This window comes from Trichomonas vaginalis, chromosome III, assembly GCF_026262505.1.
Source record: "Trichomonas vaginalis G3 chromosome III, whole genome shotgun sequence".
In the NCBI taxonomy this organism is placed as follows: Eukaryota; Parabasalia; order Trichomonadida; family Trichomonadidae; genus Trichomonas; species Trichomonas vaginalis.
Window position 1 is genome coordinate 11,408,368 of NC_067205.1, and position 13,024 is coordinate 11,421,391.

At 34.1% G+C, this 13,024-nt stretch overlaps 12 protein-coding genes and 2 pseudogenes across 14 annotated transcripts, besides 1 other annotated feature; 11 read left to right on the forward strand and 3 right to left on the reverse strand.

The window, feature by feature from the left end:
• Nucleotides 1-12,843: part of a mobile genetic element that runs on past the window's edge.
• TVAGG3_0682500 (organellar and viral DNA polymerase type B) lies at nt 9-546 on the forward strand (the record flags this gene model as incomplete). The annotated part of the gene is made up of 1 exon (XM_051242754.1): nt 9-546. A coding segment is annotated over one exon (538 nt), but the record flags the coding sequence as incomplete, so codon positions are not given.
• TVAGG3_0682510 (organellar and viral DNA polymerase type B) lies at nt 627-947 on the forward strand (the record flags this gene model as incomplete). The annotated part of the gene is made up of 1 exon (XM_051242755.1): nt 627-947. The coding sequence occupies one exon, from the start codon at nt 627-629 to the stop codon at nt 945-947; it is 321 nt and encodes a 106-aa protein (XP_051089342.1).
• Nucleotides 1,116-1,620, forward strand: TVAGG3_0682520 (KilA, N-terminal/APSES-type HTH, DNA-binding family; the record flags this gene model as incomplete). The annotated part of the gene is made up of 1 exon (XM_051242756.1): nt 1,116-1,620. A coding segment is annotated over one exon (505 nt), but the record flags the coding sequence as incomplete, so codon positions are not given.
• On the forward strand, nt 2,812-3,504 carry TVAGG3_0682530 (KilA, N-terminal/APSES-type HTH, DNA-binding family; the record flags this gene model as incomplete). Its single annotated transcript, XM_051242757.1, has 1 exon — nt 2,812-3,504. One exon carries the CDS (start codon nt 2,812-2,814, stop codon nt 3,502-3,504), a length of 693 nt encoding a protein of 230 aa, XP_051089344.1.
• On the reverse strand, nt 3,814-4,287 carry TVAGG3_0682540 (uncharacterized protein; the record flags this gene model as incomplete). The annotated part of the gene is made up of 1 exon (XM_051242758.1): nt 3,814-4,287. The coding sequence occupies one exon, from the start codon at nt 4,285-4,287 to the stop codon at nt 3,814-3,816; it is 474 nt and encodes a 157-aa protein (XP_051089345.1).
• On the forward strand, nt 4,623-5,395 carry TVAGG3_0682550 (organellar and viral DNA polymerase type B; the record flags this gene model as incomplete). Its single annotated transcript, XM_051242759.1, has 1 exon — nt 4,623-5,395. A coding segment is annotated over one exon (773 nt), but the record flags the coding sequence as incomplete, so codon positions are not given.
• Nucleotides 5,505-6,469, forward strand: TVAGG3_0682560 (annotated as a pseudogene). Its single transcript has one exon. A coding segment is annotated over exon 1 (965 nt).
• Nucleotides 7,219-8,053, forward strand: TVAGG3_0682570 (organellar and viral DNA polymerase type B; the record flags this gene model as incomplete). Its single annotated transcript, XM_051242760.1, has 1 exon — nt 7,219-8,053. A coding segment is annotated over one exon (835 nt), but the record flags the coding sequence as incomplete, so codon positions are not given.
• Nucleotides 8,420-9,154, reverse strand: TVAGG3_0682580 (annotated as a pseudogene). Its single transcript has one exon. A coding segment is annotated over exon 1 (735 nt).
• On the reverse strand, nt 9,179-9,439 carry TVAGG3_0682590 (uncharacterized protein; the record flags this gene model as incomplete). Its single annotated transcript, XM_001314842.2, has 1 exon — nt 9,179-9,439. One exon carries the CDS (start codon nt 9,437-9,439, stop codon nt 9,179-9,181), a length of 261 nt encoding a protein of 86 aa, XP_001314877.2.
• Nucleotides 9,485-9,919, forward strand: TVAGG3_0682600 (uncharacterized protein; the record flags this gene model as incomplete). Its single annotated transcript, XM_001314841.2, has 1 exon — nt 9,485-9,919. One exon carries the CDS (start codon nt 9,485-9,487, stop codon nt 9,917-9,919), a length of 435 nt encoding a protein of 144 aa, XP_001314876.2.
• On the forward strand, nt 10,735-11,321 carry TVAGG3_0682610 (uncharacterized protein; the record flags this gene model as incomplete). The annotated part of the gene is made up of 1 exon (XM_051242761.1): nt 10,735-11,321. A coding segment is annotated over one exon (587 nt), but the record flags the coding sequence as incomplete, so codon positions are not given.
• Nucleotides 11,773-11,985, forward strand: TVAGG3_0682620 (uncharacterized protein; the record flags this gene model as incomplete). The annotated part of the gene is made up of 1 exon (XM_051242762.1): nt 11,773-11,985. The coding sequence occupies one exon, from the start codon at nt 11,773-11,775 to the stop codon at nt 11,983-11,985; it is 213 nt and encodes a 70-aa protein (XP_051089349.1).
• Nucleotides 12,409-12,729, forward strand: TVAGG3_0682630 (uncharacterized protein; the record flags this gene model as incomplete). The annotated part of the gene is made up of 1 exon (XM_001287308.1): nt 12,409-12,729. The coding sequence occupies one exon, from the start codon at nt 12,409-12,411 to the stop codon at nt 12,727-12,729; it is 321 nt and encodes a 106-aa protein (XP_001287309.1).
• Nucleotides 12,844-13,024: the final 181 nt, after the last annotated feature.

Below are 13,024 nucleotides of genomic sequence, written 5' to 3' on the forward strand. Positions count from 1 at the left end.
TAAAAGATATGATTTCAACAATCGGCACAACAACAATTCAAACAACAGCACCAAATTCGTTAGTCATGAATCCAACATCTATGTTAGTAGAGATGAAAAGCTTTATTCCTTCTTCATATACTTTTGAAACAAAAATCCAGAAGATAAAGCAAGAACTTTTAACAAGTAATTTAGACTGTACCGCACAGGATGAAGAAAATGAAGAATATCTTTATGACATGCAGGACATTATTGACCATTTACCCAAATTGCCTGAAATCCAACAACAAAAGCTCAGTATTCATGAATTCGATGAAATAGAAGTGAAACCAACTGACTCAGTAGAAATAAAGAAGTTCATACGTAAAGTAAATTATGAGTTTCTAGGATATCATTGCAACCATAAAGTTATGGACAAAGATTGCGACATGGTATATAAGAACATCTCTGACATATATAAATCCGAAGAATTTAAGACATACGACAACTTTGTTTCATTAGTTGCAGAATGTGTATGGCAGATAAGAGATAAAGATAGAAGAGGTAAGGTATGGAATGAACAGATAAAACCAACAACTTTTGAGTTAAAGAAAACCATTGACGCCTTAGTTGTTCTAGCAGGTCAAATTTCAATGTATAACGCAAAAATGAATCCACAATGTTCTAAATGTAAAGCAGCAATGAGGAAATATAACTACTCCGTCAAAGAGATAGAACGTATGAGAAACGACTATGCTGACTTAAAGAAAGAAGTAGAGAAACCAGCAGAAGATAAAATGGACATGTTAGCATTTCTGAACAAAAACTATCCAACTGCTGACGATTTCCTATTATCTGACGTCAAGAAGAAGTATAAAGAAACCTTCGGCATTGTTAAAACATTCGATGTACTAAAAGAAGAAATAGAAGCTACAAAACTGTTTAGAATCTCACGAATTCATAACGTATATCATGTAAAATGTTTATAAAATAACTGGGGTAGAAATGAGGGTAGAAATGAGGTTAGATCTAACCATCTACCCTAAAATATATTTTTGCTGAATTCAACACAAAAATAATGAATTTCCTTAAGATAGAAAAAAAATAAAGTTAGTTTTATTTTTTTCTAACTTTTTATCTTGTATGTAAGAACAGAAATGTCAGTCGAAGCAAAAACATTCACTAACAAATCTAATGGCGAAACATTCACAAAAGGCACTTATAACGGTATTGAAGTCTTACGTAGAGACAAGGATGGTTATATAAATGCAACAAAGATGGCAAGAGAAGCAGGAAAGTTAAACCATTTAAACAGATTTCTCAATAGTGCTAAAATGCAGGAAATTCTTGAGTTTTGGTTGAAAGAATATGGTCGAGCCAAAAGTGGCTCAACCTCAAAACAAGCATTTTATGAGCTTACTAAGGGTGTTATAAATGAATTCAAAGGTATTTACATACATCCTGACTTCGTTCATTTTGTTGCTGAATGGTGCTCTGTAAAGTATGCATTTTATGTCAAAGATATTATGGACTCCATAGACAAGAAAGTTCATGAGAAGTTAGATGAAGAAGAACTCGAAGATACAGTAGAGAATGCTAAACCTTTGTTCGAACAAGAAGTTGGAAAAATGTGCGAAAAACAATTAGAACATGAACGTGAGATATGTTATGGTTATAGAGATTCTCCATACGAACTAGACCAATGGGAACAAGAAGATTTAAAGAGAGAATTTAGAGAATATGAACTCGCTAAGATAGCATTAGAAACTGCAGAAAAGAAGTTAAAAGTTTGGGGTCGTTTTGTACAAAAATATTGTGAGTAAATGAACTCATTATTTTTGCTGAATTCAGCACAAAATTCTGAGTAAAATGACATATGGCACGTGTCAAACCGTTGAGTTTTCACAAATTTTAAAAATTGCTGCGGAAAGTTCGTCAAAAAAGTGAAGGTTCCCGACGGTTTCAAACCGCCATACTTTACATGAAGATAGTTTACAATGTCAACTAAATATCATGTACGATAGAAACGGTTATGTAAAGTTTACATTTTGTAAAGTTTTGTCCTGATTCAAGACAAGTCTTGTATTTTTTCAGAACAAGTCTTGTATTTTTTCAAGACAAATCTTGTCCTGATTCAGAACAAGACTTGCACTTTTTAGTCAGTTTTTCTTGTAAAGTTCTCAAATTTGAGAACAATTGTCCTGATTCAAGACAAGTCTTGTATTTTTTCAGAACAAGTCTTGTATTTTTTCAAGACAAATCTTGTCCTGATTCAAGACAAGTCTTGCACTTTTTCAGAACAAGTCTTGTATTTTTCAAGAAATCTTGTCCTGATTCAAGACAAGTCTTGCACTTTTTCAGGAAATCCTATTGTCCAACTTTACAAATGTCACTTTTCAACATGATTGCATTTTGGTCGGGGAACAACTTTCTCTCATTTTGTCACTTTTCTATCGTTGTGTTTTGTCACTTTTCCATCGGGGTGTGTGTCAGAAAATATCCAAAATCTTTATAGCCTCGTATCTCCTTCAATTCTTGACGGTTTGACATGTATGACACACCATTCAATTCAGAATTATGTGCTGAATCTTATGACCTTCATTTGTTCGTGACTTCTTTTCACATATGTAACCCTGAATTTTTAACATTTCTTTAACACAGAAAAATAAAGTTAGTTTTATTTTTATTTATTTTTTTATTTTGTATGTAAAGACAGTAATGTCAACATTAGAGAACACAACAACTGCTATCGTTCATGAAGCCATAAATGAAGAATACGAATACATACAATATAACAAACAACTTCGCCTCATTCGTTCGGTCAAAGATGACATGTACCAAATGCAAAGTATAATGAATGCTCTTCGTTCTACAAAGCAAGCATATCATTGGTTTGAAAACCAACAGACAAAAGAACTTTTAGAAGAATTTCCTCATATGATTGCTTCCCTCGGAAAACCGAGAGAAGAGATTCCGTACGAAAATCGCAAGAATTTGGCTCCTGGTTTGAAAGGTTATTATGTTCATAGACTTTTAGTAAACGCTGTAGCAATGTGGGCTTCACCTCGTTATGCTTGTTATATTTTCATGATGTTAGATGAACTATATAAAGCAGAACGTGGAGAGATGGAAAAGAAACTTCAAGCAAAAGATGAAGTCATTGAATCCAAAGACAAAAGCATACAGAAAAGAATACCGCGTTCAGTACCAAAAGGAAAGGAAAAGAGTTATAAGTATATGATATATACTGAAGAGTTGGAGAAAGAAGAAGATAAAGATATGGTTATGTTGCATTTAGTCAGAAGAAACAACAAAAGCTTTTACGACCTTGCTAAAATATATAAATCTGACAGAAACTGGTTCTATCGTGAAAACTTACCGATTTCAATGACACCGAATGAGCAAATAAAGGAAATTGTCAAAAATACTCTTCCTCAAACACACTATGACATCAAAGGTTGCACAATACTTACATTCAAAGAAGACTTACCATTACTGAAGGAAAAAATAACAGAATATTTCGATAACTTCAAAGAGGAAGAATGAAAACTTACCGATTTCAATGAAAAACATTAACTTTTTGACGAAGTGAAGATTTGCACTTTGACAAAATTTAATGAAAAACATTAACTTTTTGACGAAGTGAAGATTTGCACTTTGACAAAATTTAATGAAAAAGTTAATGAAAACTTACCGATTTCAATGAAAAACATTAACGTAAACATTAACGATAAAATTTATTTCCTGGACTGTTGTCAAAATGTCATGTTGTCATCATTTTTAAAAGAAGTTAAATAACCTGGTAGCACATGGTAACATGGTAACACCATCAGTTCTTCAAAAATATATTTTTGCTTAAATAGCTTCAGGGTCTATTTCTTCAACCATTTCACTTCCTTCGTCAATGTCAATAGAAGCTTCTTCAACCTTTGGTAAGAATTTCTGTATAACATCTTTGTTCGTTATTGTCTTCAGAGATGAAGGATAATATTTCACATTTGTTTCACCTTTCTTATATTCTTTCTGTTCGGAAAGATTTAAAGCAATACTGAAGAAGTCAATATTAGAGTTCTTTATAACAGTATAATGAGTATCTTTGACATTCACGAAGAAACTCTTTTGTTTCAAAACTACTGCTAACTCTTGTGAAGTATAACGTTTGCGGTCAATGACGATAGCTAATGGTCTGACATACTGACCAAACTTAGATTCTTTCACAAACTTCTTGTTAAAGATAACATTAACGTTTGAAGCACCATTGAACTCATTCTTGATGGCAGTAGCGAGAGCATTGTATGAAAAGAACTTGCAATCTTGCATGTGTTTCATTAAAATAAAAAGTTCGAAATATTTTAAAACTAGCCTTAAAAAATCTAAGCTAATTTTTTTCTAAGAAATTTTTTTATTTCCTACTAAAGATGTATCGGAAGTTGTCTAAGTTAGAACACTCGGAAATAAAACAACTTCTTACAGAAGCTAATATAGATGTTGCAAAGCATTACGCAACAAACAAAAAGGCACTCGCTGACATCCTCAATGACTACAATGGTGAAATAACTTATGATAGAATTCATGAGTTCATAAATGCAAGAGCATTTCCTTTAAATGACGTTGCTATTGACTTATATCATAGACGTTTAGTACCTCATGAAGTAAGGCGTGAGATGTTTGACATAACAAATGCGAACGTTGGTCATACTCGTAAAGCTCTTTCTCATGATGTTCGTCAAGAGATGTTTGAACTTACGAACTCAAACGTTGGTGAAACACGAAAGAGAGATGACACACTGAAACAACAGAGAAGAGAGATGTTTAAAAGAGCTATAGAACAAGTTCGTAAAGCTAACGATGTCATTCGTTCCATTGACGACAAACCAAAAGAAGGTGAGAGATGGTTAAAGAAAGATGAAGAGAATAGGAAGAGAAATGTGAAGTCAGGCAATAGACTCATTGACTTTAACATCGAAGCTTTAGATGAACCAAACAGAGACTACTTACACAAACATTTCGGTAAGGTTTTCATGAGACTCTTAGAGAAAATTAAAATAAACTCACAACAGAGATGGATGGTATGTTATAAACTTGGTGGAAAGTATGAATGTTCTACGTTAAACCTCAATAATATTGGAACATTACTACATCAGCTCTTGAAGGAGAACTTTATATCAGAGATAGAAGCAAATGCTGCAGGTATTGTTGAAATGCACTATGACTTCTTCTTGACAAACATAAAGAATCTTACTGAAATAAAGATGTATGATTTAACAGAATATGAAGGCTTAACGATGTCAGATGTAAAGAAAGGCAAACCAAAAAAGAGACCATATAGAGATGAAAGCACACTGACAAATGACCAGAAAGCCATTTTGGAAGCTCTTAAGCAAACAGGAAACCCAGCACTTATAGAAAGCTTTTGGAAAGATAATGGTGAAAAGAAGTTTTATAAGAAGAGAAGCGGTCAGTTCTGGAAGTATCTTTGCACATTACCTATAAATCTTGAACGCTACCAAATCTTCAATGAACTGAACAAAAGAACTGCAACACTTATGACAGAAGACAATTGTTTCGTTTATGCTTGCATTCAGGCTGGAGTAAATGAAGAAACTATTGACCACATGAGAGAAGTCATTCGTGTTAGAGACTTTCCTCAAAGTAAAGTACAAGAAATTTCTGACGCAACAGGTATAGCATTTAATGTTACCATTGGTTATTTCAATGACTCAAGACATAATGAAATAAAGAGATACATACCAAAAGAATGTGAAACTGTTCGAACTATTGACTTACTTCTTGTTGAAGACCACTACATGCTAAATGAAAGATTACCAATGACAACATATTTCATTCGCAACTATATAGAAATCTTGAAGGAGTGTGGTGGAATGAACATTGAGAAACAGATGAAGATTTATACAAAGAGAGAAGATAAATATGTAGTTCGTTATGATAGAACAACACCGTTATGGGATGTTATGAAAACATTGTGGGAGTGCAAATATTTCGAACCTATTTCTTATGGAGAACTTTTCACATATACGACTGACTTATATAAACAGAACCTTGCACCATTTAAAGATTTGACATATGCTCCAAAGTATTGTGTACAACTGAAGAAGAAAGCCGAGTCAAAAGAAGTAAATAAAAATAAGTGCAAGTTCATTCCTGAGCACGTTTTCTTTGCTGACTTTGAGTGTAGTACGACGGCTTTCATAAAGCTTTTAACATCTGTTATGACAGTGAAGATGGTTCAGTGAGTGAAAGCATTTGGGGTCAGAACTGTGCAACAGAATTTTTGGAACGACTTCCTGACAAGAGTTTAATATATTTCCATAACCTCAGTTATGATATAAACTTCATCTTAAGACACATGACAGAAGTGAAAGGAACTCCCATCATTAAAGGTTCACGAACAATGCAAATAACTGGCTTATATAAAGGAAGGGCAATTATTATAAAAGACTCTTACAGTGTTATAAATAAGAAGCTTAAACTATTTCCTGCTATGTTTAACTTACAAACAGGACCGAAAGAAGTATTTCCATATAACTACTACAGCAGTGTTTTGTTAGCAAATGACAACAGAACTGGTGTCATTTCTGAAGCATGTAAGTTTATCCGGGATGCAGATACATTCATGAAAAACATAGATTCCATCAAAGGTTGCAGAATAGATGAGAACCACTTCGACTTAGAAAAATATAGCACATTTTATTGCAAACAAGATGTAAGAATTTTAAGAGAAGGTTTTGTTAAGTTCCGCAATGACATATTGAAAGAATTTGATTTAAACGTTTATGACTACGTTAGTATTTGTTCAATTGCTAACAAATTATTTGAGAACAGAGTGTACTTCCCGAATGGAAATTTATATGACCTCTCAAATAAACCAAGAGAATTTATTTCGAGATGCATTCAAGGTGGAAGATGTATGCTGTCAGATAACATGAAACAAAAGAGCGAAAAGAAACTCATTGCTGACTTCGACGCTGTTTCATTATATCCATCAGCTATAGCAAGACTTTATACTTTAGAAGGAATTCCAAAGTATTGAAGGATGAGATGTTAAGCACAGAGTATCTCATGAGACATTTATTCGATGACGACCAAAAGGAACCCATTGGTGAAAAGTTTATGTCTGGCTTCTTTGTTCTCATTAAGATAACAGAGATTGGAATACATAGACACTTTCCTTTAATAGTTTGTGACCCTGAACTAAATCCAGAACTTAACGTTCCCAGAAGTTCAAACACTTGCTGTTTAATGTATGTTGACCATATAACATTACAAGACCTCATAAAATATCAAGGTGTCAAATGTGAAGTGTTGCAAGGATACTATTACGATGGAAACAGAGATATTAGAATAAGAGATGAAGTAAAGAAGTTGTTTGAGTTAAGGTTAAAGTATAAGAAAGAAGGAAATCCTTTGCAAGAAAATATAAAGCTCATTCTGAACAGTATTTATGGCAAAACTATTCTATCTCCTATTGAGTCAAAAATAACCATAGTAAATGACAAAGATGCTATAAGATATGCCATCAGAAACTACAACCATATAGTGAAGTTCGAAGGTTTGGATGGTTCAGATAAAACTATTTTCAAGCTAACGAAAAGCATTTGCAGACACTTTAACTTCTGTCCACTTGGTGTTAATATTCTATCTATGTCGAAGAGAATAATGTGTGAAGTATTCTGTACTGCTGAGGACTTAGGAATGGACATCTTTTATAGCGATACCGACAGTATGCATCTCTACAATGAAGATATCCCTCGTTTAGCTGAAGAGTTTGAGAAACGTTATGGAAGAGTTCTCATTGGTAAAAACCTTGGTCAATTTCATAGCGACTTTGCAGAAATAACACCTGGAAAACAAAGTTTAGCATACAAGTCAATATTTTGTGGAAAGAAGACTTACATAGACTTACTCACGAATGATTTAAATGAAGTTGCATTTCACTGCAGAATGAAAGGCGTGAAGCAAGATGTTATTGCTTTAACCGCTAATGAAATGTTTCCTGACTCTGTTCAGTGTTTCTATGATGAAGATAAAGGTTTAATGGTTCCGCAAGGAAAATATGACAAAGACTCTGAGTTCAGTTTAATGAAACTTTACAAAGCACTTTATGACGGTCAAGAGATTGGATTTGACTTATGTAAGTCATGTCAACCTTGCTTTGAAGAGAAGTTTAACTTTTCTATTCAGACTAAGACTTCATTCATAAGAAAGCTTAAGTTCTGAGGTCATGAATGAGAAAAATAATGAGGTCATTTATTTTTGTCAGCAATGAGGTCATTCGTGATAAAAATAAGCTAGCGGCAAGGGCGAAGCCCATGTGGTCATTTACAATACTGCGATGGTAGAGTTTAAGAGTTGTGCTTCAATGTAGAGACAGTCCTTATGGTCTGGAGGTAAGAACACTGGGCAGTTATGGTCATGAGTGGAGAACATGTCTATCCAAAACTCACGATTGAAGCCAGTTAATTTATAGTATTTAGGGTTAGGAAGTGGTGAAGTTCTTGTATGACCAATGAACTCATTTTCAACTCCCTTACTTAAGTTTGAATATAATATAGCTTGCTTTCTATCCCAAATGCCAGGTGTTACAATCTTTGAAAATTCATTTTTCCTCGGAAGCATTGCATCATAATTGAAAACATTCTTGAAATCTTCATTGGTTCAGAGATTTGAAACTTATACGTAATGGATTTTCTTTCTCTTTAGCTACTTCATTGAATGGTGAATATATAACAAACTGACAGTCATGAGTTCCATCTTCATTTTCATTAAATTCATAATGAAAGTCTATAAGTTGTGGCTGACTACCTTCTTCTTTCAGTTGTGCAAGAAACTCACGTAAAGGCTGTAAAGTTTGTACTTCAATGTTGAACTTTTTCTCGAACATCTCATTAAATGAAATCATACATTGCAACAATGTTGTATCGTCTTTAAAGTATTTGTATATGTGAATGTTTTGGGCGCTTAAAGACTGTTCGTCATTTTCTATCTCGACTTGAAGTATAAAGTCAACCTTTCTGAAAGCACGTGTTATATACATAGATGTTATGCCAATGTACTTCTCTTCATTTATGTTCACAATCCAGTCTGTTGGAAACTTAAACGTTACTCTGTTCCCCTTTATTTTGACGTCAGGGTTTTCACTACTGAACGCAACAGTTAAAGGTATTTGTCTATACATTTAATTCGGATAAAAATAAACCATTTACTCTTTCTTTGCTTCAGCTTCTTTAGCTTTTGCTTCAGCTTCTTCTCTAGCTTTCTTCGCCAGCAAACGTGGGTTCTTTTGTCTTCCAGCAGCTAATGCAGCAAGTTGTTTTTCACTAAGTTTTCTCTTTGGTCTCTCTGGCTTTTGTTCTTGTTTTTGTTCCTTCAGTTCGGATAAAATTTGCTCACGAATTTCTTTCTTCAATGCTTCAACATCTATGACCCCTTGGGTCTTGTCCGTAGGACTTGTCTGAGTCATTTGACTGCAGATAAAAAACAAAATTAAAACTTTAACCGATGTAAAATGAGCTTGTCAAAATCAGAGCGAGAGTCTATTATATTAAATGACGCAAGAGGAATACAACATCCTTTCTATTACGTAAGTCAGAGTAAAGATGGTAAAATATACGTAAGAAAAAGAAAGGTTCCATTAGCGAATGCAGAAAGCGACAACATTAAGGTGTATGGCAAGGGTGAAGTCCACGAAGCCCATATAAAACCTTCTGTTCAAACTGAAAAGTCAATAGAACCAGAAGAAAAGAAGCCAGATGTACTTTCAATAACGAACCAAGAGCTTATTGCAAAGTTCGTGAATTTCATTGAAAAACAAACCGAGTCAAAGAACCCTGACCCACCAGTGAAAGAAGTTGAGACAAAAGAGAATGTACAGTTCATTGAAAATGTCAAGAAACAACTTCCACCACGAATGCCAAGAAGAAGAGTGAGAATAATGAAGTAAATAGATATTTTTATCTGAAGTAAATACATGCAGAACGAACAGCTAAACGAATTTACTCCAGCAGAGCATATTCATCAGATTCGCTCATATTTCGATATCATAGACAATGCAGTTCAAATTGGTGACACTAATAGAAAATATTCTGACGCAAAGATTCCATCACAACCTGGAACTGCTAAAGATAACACATGGGTAACATTCAATCTCTCACCTCCTGGTGAAAATATGTTGACCTTTACAATACATTCATTACGTATAAAATGGAAGGTCAATTTATTGTAGATAAAGAAATTGGTTCAGGTTCCAATAAAACAAACCCACCAGGATTTTGGATTGGTTTCGATGACGCTTTCTATGCAGTTGCTGGATATCAAATCCTTGCAAATGGTCGTATCGTATATTCTCAAGACAACGCAAGAGAAGAAGCATATATAACTTCAAACTCACAAACTACCGAACAAATAAAGAAAGTAGATGTTTTCTCAAAGACTCGACATGAAGATGTATGGAGTCATTCGGGAACATGCAGAACAGGACAAATTGTTAGTGGTCCAATTACAGCAGGAAATCATTTGATTTTAAGCTTCGTTTAAGAATTCCTGTTAGAAGATTCCTTCCATTAGAAGCTATTCGATTTATTCCAGCTTTTGCAGGAAACATTCAGCTTAAAGTAAAGTTCAGTAGCGACGCCTTACAATGCACATCTATATCTGTAAATGATATCATTGCTTTCAATCCAACTCTTAAAAGTTGCATTTGCTTCAGATTCAAATCCACCGACAAATAAATTTGTTCCATGGAATGAACCATTCACTATGATAACGAAGGCAGTAGAAGCTAGTGGAACAGTTACTATTACAACTGTAACCCAGCAACTATTTCGAACAAAGATGGATTTTAATGAATGTTTCATTCATCCAAAGTCATTCTCTTTAGACCCTAACATTTATACAGAACTTGTAGAACATTATACAAACGAGGCTTTATGTTTTCCTGTTAAAGTTATGGATTGGATTCCTATGGACGGTTCATTCTCAAAGAATACAGATAGTTCAAGTGCAACATTTACAGCAGCTTATACGCCTATTAATGTTAAAAGTATTTGGGCACTATTTAGAAAGAAAGACAACTATTATGTTAATTTTGAGAACCCTAAGTTTAAATATCTTCAGCTTTCCATGGGAGCTTATGGAAATATGCCTGCAGAACCTGAAAAATCATATGGACCTGTATTTTATGAAATGGTTGCGAACGCCTGCAATACAAACAATGATATGATAGGATTTAATGAAGATGTTATGAGGTCATTGGTGGATGATGGTAGTGTGGAACATAAATGGGATAGCTATGACAACACACATTTCTTATGTGGTTTTCCAACAGAAGTGGACTTTTGCTTCCAGCAAGGTCAAACATCTACTGCTCCAATAACATACAAATTGTCTGTTAAAGGACCTATTGAACTAGCAACTGAAAAGTACCAAAGCCACTTATTGGATTTATGAGGGATTGTTGCTTTGCCATTCAGGTGCGTCTGCATCCCCATAATAAGATTAGATGACTATAACTTAGCTACGGACGACAGTGAGGAATAAAGGATGAACGTTTATTTTTAAAGCTTATAAATGAGTTCTTCATCAAGCTCTCGTGAACCTTCACCATCTATGAAACAAACTTTACCAAACGATTATGGAGCACCTATTGAATATTTCTTACGAGCTGCACAATGGCAAAGAGCAGTCTCACCAAGGTTAGGTGTTCCACCAGCTCCTGTCAAAAATAGCATTTGGTCAAGTCCTTATATAAAATATGGTCTCCCACTAGGTTTGCTAGCTACAGCAGGAGCAGTTATGATGTTGAAAAGAAATAAAGCAAATGTTGTAAATAATACTGAAGTAGCTGAAGTTAAACAAACTCCAACACCTTCACAAGCAAAACCTTCAATGACTCCTGAACCTATGGAAGTACAAACTCCTGTTCAAAAGTCAACTCCTAAACCGACTCCAACATTTAAACCAGAACCTACTCCTCAAATAAATCGTAAAACTCCTGCGTTTCCTTACTGAAAAAATAACGTTATTTTTATTTAATATTAAAATTTTTATTTGATTGAAATGACGACTAAAGTCACTGAAGCAATGAAACAAAAGTTTTTGGTAGAATACATTAAATCAGGAACTATTCCAGAAGGTTTTTACATTCATACTATGAAGGATGGTAAAGTTCAGTTTAGAAAGATAAAGTAACCATTAGATAAAGAAGGTAATTTAGGAAGATTAAACTTCATGAGGACAACATTGCTGAACTTAGGAAGAAGTTAGAAGAGTTGGAGAAAGGAAGAGAGTTATAAAGCAATGAATTCAACAGGTTAGAAATGAGGGTAGAAATGAGGTTAGATCTACCCTTCTACCCTAAATTTATTTTTGCGCTATGTTTTCATACGTGTGAGGGTGGTGATATCATTAATTTTTAAGTTTATTTTTATATAAATGACGAAAACTATTGAGATAACAAACTACAACGGTCATGAGTTCAAGAATTTGTTCTTCGTTCCTCGTGAAAATACATTCTATCAGATACGAGGGAGAAAGGGTAAAGTTAGTTTGAGCGTTTATGAAGGAATGAAGAATGGAAAGTTTATACAAGCATACGATACAAACGGTAAACGTGTTTCATTAGCTTTGTCAAAACTTACTAACATTTATTTTGACAGTGATTTTGACCTATATGAAGAAGAAAGTGAGTCAGAAGATTATGAGCTGTTATGTGAAGCACAGCAATGGGAGGAGTTGCAATACTTTTGTAAGTGAGAACGTTTATTTTTTACATTAGTGAAGTCATTAGTGGTTGGCGGTTTGTATATATTTAAGGTTAAGTTAGTGTTGTCGTTTGTGTTGTAAAATATACGTTACTGGTTTTGTAAATATTTAAGGTTAAGTGGTGTACGGAGGCGCGCAGTGCCTCAGTACACGACTTAGCCATACTAACTCCAGAAACAGCAGTAAGATATTGGGCGCTTTCACCCAATCTTATCTGGCACGCAGATGTTCATTATTTTAGGGGTGTTCGTGGCCAGTATATTTATGGCATAATCGACGATTTTAG